This window comes from Dendrobates tinctorius, unplaced genomic scaffold, assembly GCF_039654945.1.
Source record: "Dendrobates tinctorius isolate UK_male_01 unplaced genomic scaffold, ASM3965494v1 ptg000163l, whole genome shotgun sequence".
Lineage (NCBI taxonomy): Eukaryota > Metazoa > Chordata > Amphibia > Anura > Dendrobatidae > Dendrobates > Dendrobates tinctorius.
The window spans coordinates 8,618,547-8,634,407 of NW_027361830.1; the positions used below are offsets into that span (position 1 = coordinate 8,618,547).

At 42.9% G+C, this 15,861-nt stretch overlaps 1 protein-coding gene across 1 annotated transcript in view; it reads right to left on the reverse strand.

Moving 5' to 3' along the window:
* Positions 1-15,861, reverse strand: part of TNFRSF11A (TNF receptor superfamily member 11a) — a 222,890-nt gene that overhangs the window by 79,619 nt on the left and 127,410 nt on the right. The window contains exons 4-5 of the mRNA XM_073550185.1: positions 8,262-8,405; positions 8,029-8,122 (exon numbers count right to left, since the gene is read on the reverse strand). Of these exons, the coding sequence (XP_073406286.1) occupies positions 8,029-8,122; positions 8,262-8,405 (238 nt within the window). The remainder of the gene's footprint in view (positions 1-8,028; positions 8,123-8,261; positions 8,406-15,861) is intronic.

The following is a 15,861-nucleotide window of genomic DNA, read 5'->3' on the forward strand; positions in this document are numbered from 1 at the left end:
ACCGGCTCACAAAGCTGCAGTTGCCATGGCTACCATTCAAGAAGCGGGCTTTGAACTGGTGGAACACCCCCCCTATTCGCCAGCTCTAGCCCCCAGTGACTTCTTTCTCTTTCCTCGGCTCAAGGAACACCTCCGGGGCAAGAAATTTGACGACAATAGCGACATGATAACCGCTGTTGGGGAGTTTTTTGAGGGTCAAGATCAAGAATTTTTTTCAAAGGGAATTCTAAGTTTAGAAAAGAGATGGACTAAATGTATAGACTTGTTAGGAGACTATGTAGAAAAATAAAAATTTTTTTTGACTATATTCATTGTGTTTATTATTGATTATCATTACTTTTGGATCGCCCCTCGTATGGTTATAATAGATAACCCCATTTGCCAAAGTAGCGCTAAACCGTTATAATTTCAATGCCACACTTTAATCATATGCATGGAATTCTTGATATCTGGCTCACCTACTTTATTTCATGTTAATAATGGAAGAATAGAGTGGTTTAAGCAGCGTTATTTTTCAGCATTAGGACCTGCCAGAATAGGTCACATGACCACCTTCTAAAAGACAGAGACAGGACCTTCCAGCACTATTGTGCAGGTGGGGAAGTAAGATATTGAGACTCACTACCTTTGTTTTGGGCAGACACTGGTTTCATATAGCGTCTGTGGTCTCCATGGTATTAGTTTAGCATATGCGCCTCTAAACTTTCCGCCTCAGTGATTACATGCTGCCACCTGAAGCGTCCTCCTTGCGGTGAGTCACCGCAGCTGTAACAACTAATGAGTATTGTTGTGCATATTTAAACTCAGTGGATTTACAAGTGCCATCACCTCATTGTGCCCCTGATGAAGTCATGGTTGTGACGACACGCGTTGGGTTATGGGAGCAATCCCTGGTCCTCCTACACCATTTTTATGCATGATGGTTATTTATACTCAATGAGCATGTCCATCATTATTCTATCTGCCTGCTGCCTTGGGTGGTAAAGTATATGGGAGGGGAGGTGTATTTCTTACCTTGCTACACACTCTGGTTTTGGTTAACCCTATAGTTCCTCTTTGAATTTTTGAACACGGGTTAATATAGTGACCTTTATTATACTTCACTATACTGAACCATTATTTGATGCCACAATACTCCATTCTGATTGATTTAGAACTTTTATGGTGTGTATTTTCATATACTTATACCCCTGTTTCCTACTTCCCCTTACCTAAATATTTGCATATAGGTTAAATTTGTTGCATAAAGCCAACCATACACATTGTGTGTCTTTTTGCCCCCCCCGAATGCATACTCATAAATATCTGCATTTAGGATTTGGCTCTTGGCGTATTTAAATTGATGTACCTTGCCATATTATATATCTAGATCCTTTGTATAGGTCTTAGGGTATTATACATATTATATCTGTTATGTGGACTTGCCACACACATTATATGTATATAACCGGGTGGTGTTTTGTAGGGCTTGTTACTGCTCCCAGGGTTATAGGTTATGCTAATAACCTTTGTCTATTTTAAATGTTTTTAATCTTTTTTTGGTGTCTTGTATATCTCATGTAATAAAATTGATAATTTTTCTATGGTGATCCCTGCTTTTGATGTATGTCTTCTTTGTTTCTCCTGGTGATTTATATGTAAATTTTTTGACATACTGTGGTTGGATCCCTCTTAATTAATCTTACTATTGTTGGTGCCCTCCGCATCCCTCTAGACCAGGGTTCCCCAACTCCAGTCCTCAAGGCCCACCAACAGATCGTGTTTTCAGGATTTCCTTTGTATTGCACAGGTGATGCAATTACCACCTGAGCAATACTAAGGAAATCCTGAAAACATGATCTGTTGGTGGGCCTTGAGGACCGGAGTTGGGGAACCCTGCTCTAGACAACATCACACGGACAGCACACAGATGTCACACAGATGTGAAACACAGACAGCAAACGGATACATGGATGTCACATATGTACATACGGATGCCACACTGACATGGACCACAGATCTCACCGGTACTGCTTTTTCCTGCACAGGAATCACCAGAACGTGTGAAGTAAGCCTTACATACCGCAAATACTGTAGCCCCAGGGTATAAGAAACTGTGGTTGGTATCTGACTGCATCTCCTACGCTGACTGCCTCACCTTGGAACGCTCCCTGGGTTGTCCAGTTCTCAGCTGTGGGAGGAGTTGTGAACTATTTTATTGTAGTCCAGAGCAGTGCTTTTAACTACAATTTCCCCTGTCACTGCTCACACAGCGTATCTAATCACAGCCTGTTTGATACACACCATGTATTTAACATAGTAACATAGTTATTAAGGTTGAAGGAAGACTTTAAGTCCATCTAGTTCAACCCATATCCTATCCTAACTTGCCCTAACATGTTGATCCAGAGGAAGGCAAAAAAAACCCATGTAGCAACAGTAGGCTTCACATTGGGGAAAAAAATTCCTTCCCGACTCCACATACGGCAATCAGACTAGCTCCCTGGATCAACGCAATATTAAGGAGACTAGTGTATATACCCTGTAATATTATACTTTTCAAGAAAGGCATCCAGTCCCTTCTTAAATTTTAGTAGTGAATCACTCATTACAACATCATATGGCAGAGAGTTCCATAGTCTCACTGCTCTTACAGTAAAGAATCCGCGTCTGTGAGTATGCTTAAACCTTCTTTCCTCCAGACGTAGAGGATGCCCCCTTGTCCCCGTCACAGGTCTAAGAGTAAAAAGATCATTAGAAAGGTCTTTGTATTGTCCCCACATATATTTATACATTGTAATAAGATCACCCCTAAGCCTTCGATTCTCCAAACTAAATAACCCCAAGTGTAATAACCTGTCTTGGTATTGCAGACCCCCTAGTTCCCTAATAACCTTGGTCGCTCTTCTCTGCACCCGCTCCAGTTCAGCTATGTCTTTCTTATACACCGGAGACCAGAACTGTACACAGTATTCTAAGTGTGGTCGCACTAGTGCCTTATATAGAGGTAAAATTATGTTCTCCTCATGAGCATCTATGCCTCTTTTAATGCATCCCATTATTTTATTTGCCTTTGCAGCAGCTGCTTGACTCTGGCCACTAAATGTGAGTTTGTCGTCCACCCATACACCCAGGTCTTTTTCAGTGACTGTTTTGCCCAGTGTTTTACAATTAAGCACATAATTATACAACTTGTTCGTTCTACCCAAGTGCATGACCTTACATTTATCCCCATTAAAGCTCATTTGCCATTTATCAGCCCAAGCTTCTAGTTTACATAAATCCTCCTGTAATATAAAATTGTCCTCCTCTGTATTAATTACCCTGCAGAGATAAGTGTCATCTGCAATATTGAAATTCTACTCTCTATGCCCCCTACAAGGTCATTAATAAATATGTTAAAAAGAAGCGGGCCCAAAACTGACCCCTGTGGTACCCCACTGCTAACCGTGACCCAGTCCGAGTGTGCTCCATTAATAACCACCCTTTGTTTCCTATCCCTGAGCCAGCTCTTAACCCACCTACACATATTTTCCCCTATCCCCATTGTTCTCATTTTATGTATCAACCTTTTGTGTGGCACCTTATCAAAAGCTTTTGAAAAGTCCATGTACACCACGTCCACTGCATTCCCTTGGTCCAGTCCGGAACTTACCTCTTCATAAAAGCTTATCAGATTAGTCTGACAGGAACGGTCTCTTGTAAACCCATGTTGATATTGGGTCATAAGGTTATTCTTCTCCAGATACTCCAGTATAGTATCTCTTAGAAAACCCTCCAGGATTTTACCCACAGTTGAGGTTAAACTTACTGGTCTATAATTTCCAAGTTCAGTTTTTGTCCCCTTTTTGAATATTGGCACCACATTTGCTATACGCCAGTCCTGTGGTACAGACCCTGTTATTATGGAATCTTTAAAGATTAAAAATAGTGGTCTATCTATGACTGTGCTTAATTCCTGCAGTACTCGGGGGTGTATCCCATCCGGGCCCGGGGATTTGTCAATTTTAGTGATTTGTAGACGCCGCCGTACTTCCTGCTGGGTTAAGCAGGTGACATTTAATGGAGAATTTTTATCCCTGATCATGTTATCCGTCATGGAATTTTCTTGTGTAAATACTGTTGAAAAAAAGTTATTTAGCATATTGGCTTTTTCCTCATCCTCATCCACCATTTCACCCAGACTATTTTTAAGGGGACCAACACTATCATTTTTTAGCTTCTTACTATTTATGTAGTTAAAGAATATTTTGGGATTATTTTTATTTTCTCTGGCAATGAGTCTCTCTGTCTCAATCTTTGCTGTCTTGATTTGCTTTTTACAGAATTTATTTAATCTTTTGTATTTAGTTAATGCCTCATCACTACCTACTTGCTTTAATTCTCTAAATGCTTTATTTTTGTCCCTTATTGCGCCCCTTACAGCTCTATTTAGCCATAGTGGTTTCCTCCTATTTCTCGCATGTTTATTCCCATACGGTATATATTGTGCACAGGTCCTATTCAGGATGCTAATAAATGTCTCCCATTTTCTTTGTGTGTTTTTATGTCTCAGGATATCGTCCCAGTTAATTGCACCAATATCATCTCTCATCCGGTGGAAATTTGCCTTCCTGAAGTTTAGTGTCATTGTAACCCCTCTACTACACGTCTTATTAAAGGATACATGAAAACGTATTAATTTGTGATCACTATTACCCAAGTGACCCTCAACCCTTACATTTGATATGCGGTCTGGCCTGTTGGTTAATATTAGGTCTAGCAGTGCCCCCCCTCTTGTTGGGTCCTGAACCAGTTGTGAAAGGTAATTGTCTCTCATCGTTGTCAGAAACCTATTACCCTTGCTGGAACTGCAGGTTTCGGTTCCCCAATGTATTTCAGGGTAGTTGAAGTCCCCCATAATAATGATTTCTCCTTGAGTCGCTGCTTCATCTATTTGCTTTATGAGGATATTCTCTGTAGCTTCCATTATTTTTGGAGATTTATAACAAACCCCTATCAGTAATTTATTATTTTTCCCCCCTCCCCTTATCTCTACCCACAGGGACTCTACATTTTCATTAGATTCATATATATTATCACGAAGGATGGGTTTTAAGGATGATTTTACATATAAACACACGCCTCCCCCTCGCTTATTTGTTCGGTCATTTCTGAACAGACTATAGCCCTGTAAATTAACCGCCCAGTCTTGGCTCTCGTCCAGCCATGTCTCAGATATCCCCACCATGTCATAATTATGTTCCAACAACATTAACTCCAATTCCTCCATTTTGTTGGCGAGACTTCTGGCATTAGTATACATGCACTTTATGTATCTCTCTGTACCTCTATTCTTTCTTAAATTATTAACTGTTCTAACCCCACCCCCCATGCCACCTCCACCCCCAATGTCATTATTTGTGCCCAGGTCTCTATCTGCACTGTCTTCCCCTCCTATAAAAGGAATACCCTCCCCCCCGTCCCTAGTTTAAACACTCCTCCAACCTTCTAGCCATTTTCTCCCCCAGCACAGCGGCACCCTCCCCATTGAGGTGCAGCCCGTCCCTAGCGTAGAACCTGTAGCCAACTGAGAAGTCGGCCCAGTTCTGCAGGAACCCAAACCCCTCCTTCCTACACCAATTCCTGAGCCACTTATTAACCTCCCTAATCTCCCGTTGCCTCTCTGGTGTGGCACGTGGTACAGGAAGTATTTCCGAAAATACCACCTTGGAGGTCCTTGCTTTAAGCTTACAGCCTAATTCCCTGAAATCATCTTTAAGGACCTTCCACCTACCTCTAACTTTGTCATTTGTGCCAATGTGCACCATGACTGCTGGATCCTCTCCAGCCCCTCCCAGTAATCTGTCAACCCGCTCAGCGATGTCGGACTCGAGCGCCAGGTAGGCAGCACACCGTTCGACGATCCCTGTCTTTGTGACAGATTGCCCTATCTGTTCCCCTAATAATTGAGTCTCCCACTACCAGAACCTGTCTGGCCTGCCCTGCTCTCCTATTTCCCCCCTTACTGGAGCAGACACTCCTCCGGCTTTCAGAGGACATGCCTTGCTGCAGCAGTGCTACTCCTGCACTAACACTCCCCTCATCTGCCAACTTAGCAAACTTATTGGGGTGTGCCAGATCAGGACTAGCCTCCCTGGTGCTCTTCCCTCTACCCCGCCTTCTAACTGTCACCCAGCTAGCTGCTTCATTGTCCTGCAGCTCCAACCAGCTGTGTTGCCAGCTGCACATTTAGATCCAGTATCTGGGCTTCCAAATGCACAACGTGCTCACATCTTGCACAGCAGTATGCACCCTCGACCGGCTGTTCAAGGATTTCATACATGCGGCAAGACGTGCACTGGATGGCATTGGCAATAGTGGAGCACATCCTAATGGGGATTGCACCAGACAATAAGATAAGCAAAAATAAATAAAAAAAAAAAAAAAAAAAAAAGAATTAATATAACAGCAATTCAGTAAGACCTCCCTTGGAAACTCCCTGAATCTAAAGTCACTGAATTTCAAGTCACACACTTGCCACAGTTCGCACTTACACTCAGGTCACACTCAGCTCGTTCACACTCGCTCAGGAAGAAGATTTAAAAGAGTTTTTGTTTTTTTTTCCCCCTTTTACCAGCACACCACCTTGCTGCTCAATGCACTTCCTAATTTAACTCCATTCTGTGTGATGCACTGAGTGTAGCTAATCCCATCCTGTGTGATGCACTGTGTGTATCATACAGGATGGGATTAAATATAGGCCTTAGCGGAGCATAACTAAACCCCATACTACGTGATACACTATCTTCTGTCCCCACACGAGGCGAATGGAGGTGTAGTTGATTGGAGCTGGGAGAGATTCCTACCTTCCGTTTCCTCAATGCAGAGCAGACAGGACTATTGTTGCTGTTTTGCTGTTCATGCGTCCGGAGAGATGATACACACCAAGGATTGTGAAGTCCAGACTTGTTTATTTGGAGATCTGGACATACAGCGTGTGATTGGTAATGCAGTAGGTTCTCCAGACGTGCAAATGTAACAACCAAGGTGACACAGCAATGTGTGTGCAGCAAGGTGTGCAGGAAAGTGGTAGCAAGTTGGTAAAAAAACTGATGCCTTTCACAGCCCGGTACTGGTTGAAAAAGAAACTAATAATGGCCGCAAGCAGGAAGAGAAGCCCTGAACTCTGAACCGGAAGTGAAAGGCATGTACAAGAATTACTTAGCTGCAGGTTGCCATACAGAAAAAGGACAGCAGGTGGCAGCAGACCAAATGCAAGACTTATACAAAGAATGGTAATATAATTCAATCTATATAAACCATATAAGAAAAACTTTAGACGGAACAGCACACACTATGGGTATCTAATCCCATTGCATAATACAGTCCAAGTATCTAATCCCAGTGAGGGATAAAGTTTGCATATCTAAAACCAGAGCATGATATAGTCCATGTGTTTAATCCCAGCACGATACAATCCACTGAGCCACGTATCTAATCCCATTGTGTGATACAGTCCGCGTATCTAATCCCAGCTCCTGATACAGTCAACGTATCTAACCCTACTGCATATTATAGCCTGCATATCTACTCCCAGTGTGTGATACAGTCTTCGTATCTAAACCCCAGCTTATGATACAGCGAGCAGCACCATTTAACAGAATCAGCGTTGCCATTCGTCCTCAGTAACGCTGTCTACATGCCAGTATCACTTTGCAGCCACCAACAAAATGTCCCTGCACTGTGATCCTAAACCTCATTCTCCCTTATCCTTTTACAAATGCCAAGAAGGGGAGGGGTAATGTCACACACGTGATCAGACCCCACCCACATTTACTGCAGTCCTAATGTGAGCTAGCAAGGTTTTCAGTGAGAAGTGCATCAGCTGTTCCCCCTCAAGTTTAAAAGTGGAAAATATTAAAACTGTTTAAATTAATTTTCATATATTATTACATTAAGAAAAGTTAATTTTTAAAAAAAAATTAAACTAATGCATTACTATTTTCCATTTTTGAAAAACATTTTTTTCATGACATTCCCTTTAAGACAGACAACAGAGTTACTTACTTTGTCCAGTGAAAGCAAACATCTGTTGCAGATGAAGTGTTAGAATAATATCCCACAGGACATGGTATGCAGACAGTATTTTTATTTGACTGGACTATGAGGGAAAAAATACAAACTGTAAGGTGTCTGTTCCTGAAATATCTACTAATAAATATATCGTACAAAACAGATCATTCTGAAAATGCTCCACACCCCCAAAAAGAGCAGCCATTCATGTCACACTGAGTAGTTACCTGGTAATTGCACTCCAAATCCAGGGAGGCACTTGTCATTCTCCATACATATGTCTTGTTTTACATCAAAGTAATACCCTTCAAAGCACTCGCATTCCCGAGGGTATGTACTGTTCCCCTTAAAAGTCTCGCGTAATGCATTTCCTGCCAGAAGACAAGTTTCATAGTTGTACATGTAATTCTACAATTCATATGAATCTAATCTTCCACATAATTCAAAAACACAAATTGTAAAAATTCTTTATAGGAATGAAGAAAACCTACAAAAAAAGTGTTTCATATTTAAGTAAATCAGAATAGTTTTAGATTATGTTTGCATTGTATTTCACCCTTACATCAGGGTTTCTTTGGAACTTACGTCTGAAGCTCTGGAAGTAACTGTGTACTTTGTCAGACATCACTTTTGGCAATATACGTCTATTTGAAGCAGGCTACAAGATGTGTTGCCTGCGTTTTGAAGCCCACCTCAATTTGGGGTATATGATCCTATAATGGACACCGTGTCTGCATTATTACAGTCAATGATCCTGTCAGCGCATTGGCCAGAATCCAGATTCCAGATATGAGCCCTGAATGAGCCAGATGTGATGGTAAAACACAATGTGAACATAGCCTTAGACTGAAAAGTTATCTGTGTGATGAGGTTATTTATGTATGACCACTGTATTGTGATCAACAATTAGATACCATAGATAGGATTTCTGAGCAGAATGTTAAGGTCAGTAAAAGAACAATCTCACTTTCTATTCCAATTATCTCCCAGAAATGTACATATTTTTCCCTTCAGTTGGTTCACAGTTGGCGGGTTCTAAGTTTAGATAAAACCACAGCACCGCCACAAGTCAAAACCACATGTCTCCATAACAGGCTATAAACAAATAGGTTTAGAAAAAAAATATATCTAAATAATATACATCCTTTCTACACCTCAAATTCTATTCGTATGCTGAAAGTAGACATCATAACAGATTCAAAACTTGCTTCTTTATAACAAATCAGTTTTTAGCAAGAAAACACAAAAATCAAACTGTAACATTCCACACATAGGTGGGGCACACCAACTTTAACCACAAAACCCACCAATCCTAACATCCTACTTATCTTTGCTTGACCAAATGCTAAAGAAATGGCAAAAAATGGTAATCATGTATAACTATATGCAAGCTTGCAGTGACCACAAAGAAATCAACACTGCAGGCATAGACTAAATGATAACATGAGCACAGAAGACAAACTGTAAACAGATATTTCTCGTCTCACTAGGACATAACTACTGTTTCCTTAGTTACATCCCAACTAAAGTGGCTGTCCTAATATCCTATCTTCAGAAGCTTCTCTGCCTCCTGGCTACCGACTTGCCAAGGACTGGGGGGGCAGTCTTGGAAGACTGAAAAAGAAACTTTGCAATTTAGCTCTTATTAAAAATGCTCTCTGTTCTCAGGAACGGTGAGGTTTTTAACTCTATAGTTTACAGCTGCTTCCTAGATTACCAGCCACCTCAGAGGTGGATAATCTCCTAGCTCTGCTCTGAAACTGAATCACTAGATCTGGCCAACTTAAGTGCCCCTCTGCTCCTCCAATGCTGCAAAAGGTGAGCCAACTGGCCTGAACAGTGTGCTCTCCAATGCTGCTAGGAAAGGCAGCTTTGCCTATGCAGCATTGGAGGTGTGGGGGAACTAAAGTCAGGGGCGGACATACAGCCGATGCATCTGTACCGGGGCCCAGAGACCTTGCAGGAAGGGTAAGGATGAGGCCAATCTAGCCTGTTTCTTAGAGCCAGAAGCAGCTCCGTGGAGCCCTTGACAGATTGCTCTCATCATGTACAGAAGGTAGAAAGCGATCCCTGCAGCTCCACTGCCTATAGTAGAAAATGGCAGTGAAGCTGCATGACTACATCCATTGCTTCTGGCCCGGCACATTCTCTGTGACACAGGTGCACAACAGCTTGATGACGTCAGCATGCAGGGCGCCTGTGTCAGAAAGAAAGTTGCTGGTGATGATGATGATGCTGCGGGGGAATGGACGAATAGGTGAGTTGTTGTTTACCAATACACTGGGGAGAGGACAATGATGGGGGGTGGGGGAGAGGACTATGATTGGGGTGGGGGAGAGGACTATGATGCGGGTGGGGGAGAGGACTATGATGCGGGTGGGGGAGAGGACTATGATGGGGGTGGGGAGAGTACAATGATGGAGGTGGGGGAGAGGACAATGATGGGAGGTGGAGGAGAGGACAATGATGGAGGTGGGGGAGAGGACAAGAAGGGGGTGTGGGATTGGGATGTGAGTAAGGGATACTGTTATGATTAGGTAACCGAGGAGGATAACGGGGGAATAGACTAGGCAACCAGATAACCAGAGAGGTTGGTAACTTAGCGGATTGCAGACCACTAAACAGACAACACAACTAGAATTAGCCGTGGGACGTACCTACAATGCCCTAGGCGCCTCGACACAGCCACAAAATTAACTAAGCCTAAAGAGAGAAATGTGAAAGCTAAACTGCCCCAGAGTAGAACCCCAAAGGAATAGATAGCCCCTGAACATATTTTGCCGGTTAGACAAGATGAAGCACAAAACACAGGCAGAGAATAGAGTAAGCAAATGATGGGGCCCAAACTGTCTAGATAGAACAGGACAGGAAAGGATACTGCAATCACGCAAAAAACCCTAAGAAAAATCCAACACGTCTGATATGCAAAAATACTGAGGCCACATGACCTCTCCCCCACTAAATCAGAACTCTGGTGTGAACTGTTTACAAAAAAGACTAACATACGCTGTAGCATATGGAACAGAGTCCAGCGCAGGTCTCATCAGGGAACCAGGCTGAACCCACACCAGCTAAGCAAAAATCAGAGACAAGCAAAAATGTATCCAATGCAAAAAGATTCAAGAAGACAAATAACTTACCTGAAAGATGCAGGACGGAGGAGACAAGCAGACTTCAAAATATGCTCAGGAAGCAAACCAAATCACCGGCAAGTGCTGAGGGAAGGTTGTTCACTTAAATCTCCCCAGTCTGTAACGCCTGACCTCCAATCATCCTGCTCAGGTGATTGACTTCTGTCAGCTAGACTAGCTCCATTACCAGCAGCAACCACCAGAGGGAGCCCAAACTCAGAAGCCAGGTCAAAAGTGTTCACAACAGGATACTTACACACGTGGTCAAAATTGTTGGTACCCCTCATTTAATGACAGAAAAACCCACAATGGTGACAGACATAAATGGAATCTGACAAAAGTAATAATAAATAAAAATTCTATGAAAATGAACAAATGAAAGTCGGACATTGCTTTTCAACCATGTTTCCACACAATTTAAAAAAAAATAAAACTCATGAAATGGACCCGGACAGAAATAATGGTACCCTTAACTTAATATTCTGTTGCACAACCTTTTGAGGCAATCACTGCAATCAAACGATTCCTTTAACTGTCAATGAGACTTCTGCACCTCTCGACAAGTATTTTGTCCCACTCCTCAAGAGCAAACTGCTCCAGTTGTCTTGTGTTTGAAGGTTGCCTTTTCCAGAGGGTATGTTTCAGCTCTTTCCAAAGATGCTCAATAGGATTTAGGTCAGAGCTCATAGAAGGCCACTTCAGAATAGTCCAATGCTTTCCTCTTAGTCATTCTTGGGAGTTTTTAGCTGTGTGTTTTGGATCATTATCCTGTTGCAACTGCAAGACCCATGACCTGCAACTGAGACCAAGCTTTCTGACACTGGGCAGCACATTTCTCTTTAGAATCCCTTGATAGTCTTGAGATTTCATTGTACCCTGCACAGATTCTAGACACCCTGAGCCAAATGGATTAAGAACACATGAGTCATGCACAAAAAATGAACAGGTCAGTAAGAAACTGTTCACACCAAAGACCAAGACACAGAAAAAACACACAGTATGACAAACGTGCATGAATACTCTGTTGTAAAATATATGTAACAGTAAGCAGCTAGTTCTAGTAAAAGATGTTAACAAACACAGGGTATTTAGTTGATACTTTTTTGCAAAAAATGTATACTAAGCCACTCCACCACATCACGGTAACCCTTTACGGAGCAGTCCTATCTAATGTATTTAAAACCTGATCATGTGAACAATACCTACATGAGCAGGATTCAGAAAGGCGCTGCACGGTATGGGCACACTGGGCAAAATGGCTCCTTATGTGTATGTCCCACAAGAGAGAGGCGGGGATCTCCCGAAGCTTGCATAAGCAATAAATTAATGGATTAAGAACACATGAGACATGCACAAAAAATGAACAGGTCAGTAAGAAACTGTTCAAACCACCCAAAGACTAAGGCACAAAAAAACCACACAGTATGACAAACGTGCATGAATACTCTGTTGTACAATATATGTAACAGTAAGCAGCAAGTGCTAGTAAAAGATAACAAACACAGGGTATTTAGTTGATACTTTTTTGCAAAAAATGTGTGCTCCGTGAAGGGTTACTGTGACGTGGTGAAGTGGCTTAGTATACATTTTTCCGACGTGGATGGGATCGCTGGGACATAGTTAGCTGATCACTGGTGAGCTGTCACATAGACAGCCCCTCCAGCGATGAGGACCAGCGAGCAAGCTGGTTTCCAATGTAAACAGCGGGTATCGAAGAGCCACGCGGCTCTTAGTTACCCGCCGTTTACCTTGGAAACCAGCTCCTAGCGTTGCTGATTGCTGGTCTCTCGCTGCAACAAGCAGCGATGCGCGCTGGCCAGCGGGAGACCAATGATCAAGAAACGGCCCAGGACGTTCGAGCGTGATCAGCGATACCCGGCAGGGGGGCCAGTCGTTGATCCATGTCACACACAGCGATCTCGCTGGCGAGATCGCTGTGGCGTCACAAAATCAGCGATCTCGCTGTGTGTGACGGGGCCTTAAGGGTATGTGCACAAGTTCAGGATTTGCAGGAGGAAATTCTGCGCATAACATAATGTGTTGGTAGGAAGAATACTGCATAAAAATGTTGACACTTTTTTATATTCTTTTTGCATATTTTCACCACTCATTAGTATGGGTGAAATACGCTGCAAGAATTGACATTATGCAGATATTAGTCTGCAAGGAAAAAACAAGCAATATTTGCATGAGACTTCAGGGATCTCATTCACTTTTCCTGTACTATAAAAACTTGCATATTTTCCATGTGCACATAGCCTTAAAGTTAATTGGGGAGAGTAACAGAGACTGAATAATCTATATTATTGGGCAATAGAGATTATATTTAATGGGTGTAACAGTGTTGCTTATCACTTTCTATTTTTATGGGTACGTGGCTGTTCTGTCCCCACATGAGACGAATGGAGGTGTAGTTGAGTGGGGCTGAGAGAGATTCCTACCATTCGTTTCCTTGATGCAGAGCAGATAGGACCATTGTTGCTGTTTTGCTGTTCATGCGTCCGGAGAGATGATACACATCAGATATTGTGAAGTCCAGACTTGTTTATTGGAAATCTGGACATACAGCGTATGATTAGTAATGCAGTACTTCTCCAGAAATACAGGTGTAACAACCCAGGTGGTACAGCAAGATGTGTGCAGCAAGGTATGCAGCAAGATGAGTCAGCAAATTTATCAAATTGTGGAAAAAACTGATGCCTTTCACAGCCTGGTAAGCGTGTCTCTCCCGGGTGAAGATGAAACTAGTAATGGCCACTGGCAGGAAGAGAAGGAGTCAACTGACCTGGAAGTGGGAGGCATGTACTAGAATTAATTAGCTGCCGTCTGCTATACAGAAAAGGACAGCAGGTGGCAGCAGACCAAATGCAAAACTGAATACAAAGCAAGGTAACATAACACAATTATATAAGCATACAATCATAACCTTAAATGGAACAACACACTCCCCGTCTGAAATTCCGTAAGGGATTTCACTATATAATGTTTTTTGATTAAGTAAAGTTCAATAACCTAGAAAGGAAACACAAATATGCATGCAATAATAACTTCAAAACGAGGTAGATGACAGTCAGTTCCTGAGACAATCCAATGGTACCCATCTTCGGATCGGAGAAGCCGCACTAGGCCAAACTGTCTCCGACCCAACGGTAATCCAATGGATGAAGTAGTAGGGCAGTGTTCTGTTCATGGTTCATTTCATCCTACCGGAACGTTCTCAAATGGTAGTAATTTATGGCAAACGAGCCAACCGTGACAGTCTTTGTCTCGACATGAGTTGTGATAAGATCTTGCAATGTGGACTAACCTTGCGATAGTCTTGACGAGTCTCATCCAATTGGAGAAGCGTTCGAAGCGCTGGCAACCGAGGCTGGAGGTTGGTTTAGTGTTCGTCGCCAAAGCACTGACCTCGGACCGGACTTCTGGATCGCCATCCGGATCCTGGATGCTGAAGACTTCCTGGACACGTTCACTTCCCTTCTGTTCCAACAGAAACTTAGGACCTGAAAGCCAAGAAGAGTTAGCAAAGGACCTTATAGACTTAGGTCTCGTGGCATGGTTAGCTGGATTAAGTTCAGATGAGATATAGTGCCATTGTTCAGGCTTGGAAGACCTCCTTATTGATGTGGTTACTGACGTACACGTAGAAGCGCCTTGTTTGGTTGTAGATGTAACCTAAGACAACCTTACTGTCACTGTAGTATTGCACGTCATCTATGTTGGTGTCCATCTCGTGCTGTATAAAGTTTCCGAGTTCTACTGCAAGCACGGTTGCACAGAGTTCAAGCCTGGGAATAGTGTGATCAATCTTGGGAGTCAACTTAGCCTTGCCGAAGACGAACCCAACGTGATCTTGATTGTCGGGTCCCGTCACCTTCAGATAGGCAACTGCTGCAACGGCCTCCTTGGATGCATCCGAGAACACATGGAATTCCTTCCTAGTGCTAGCAGCAAGTGAGGTTCTGGCATAGCATCTCGGTATGTGGATCTCATCCAAGGCACACAAAGACTGCTTCCAGGTTTCCCATTTTGGCTCCTTATCAGGAGGGAGTGGGGCATCCCAGTCCATGACGGTTTCGGAAAGCTGTCTCAGAAGGGATTTACCTTGTATGGTAATTGGTGCTACGAACCCCAGTGGGTCGTATAAGCTATTCACCACTGACAGGACACCACGTTTAGTGAATGGTTTGTCTGCAGTTTATTTGGAAACTGAAGGTGTCGACTGACAGGTTCCACCTCAAGCCTAAGCTTCTCTGCACAGATGGACAGTCTGGTCCCAGGTCTATGTCCTTGAATCCTGCTGTGTGGTCACTTGAATCAAAGGCTCTCATGACAGCCGTGCTGTTTGAAGCAATGTTGTGAAATATAAGCTTAGCTTGGTACAGCATACCTTGGGTCCTCTTGAGTATATCGATAGCCGCTTCTTCTGTGGGTAGAGATTTTAGTCCATCATCTACATAGAAGTCTTTCTCTACAAAGTCTCTGGCATTTGTTCCATATTCGGTCTCTCCTTCTTGAGCGGTTCTCCGCAGGCCATAGGTTGCCACTGCGGGGGAAGGGCTGTTCCCGAATACGTGCACCCTCATGCGATACTCCACCATCTCTTTGCTGGGGTCATTGTCCTTGTACCACAGGAACCTGAGGAAATTCCTATGGTCCTCTCTGACTATGAAACAGTGGAACATCTGTTCAATGT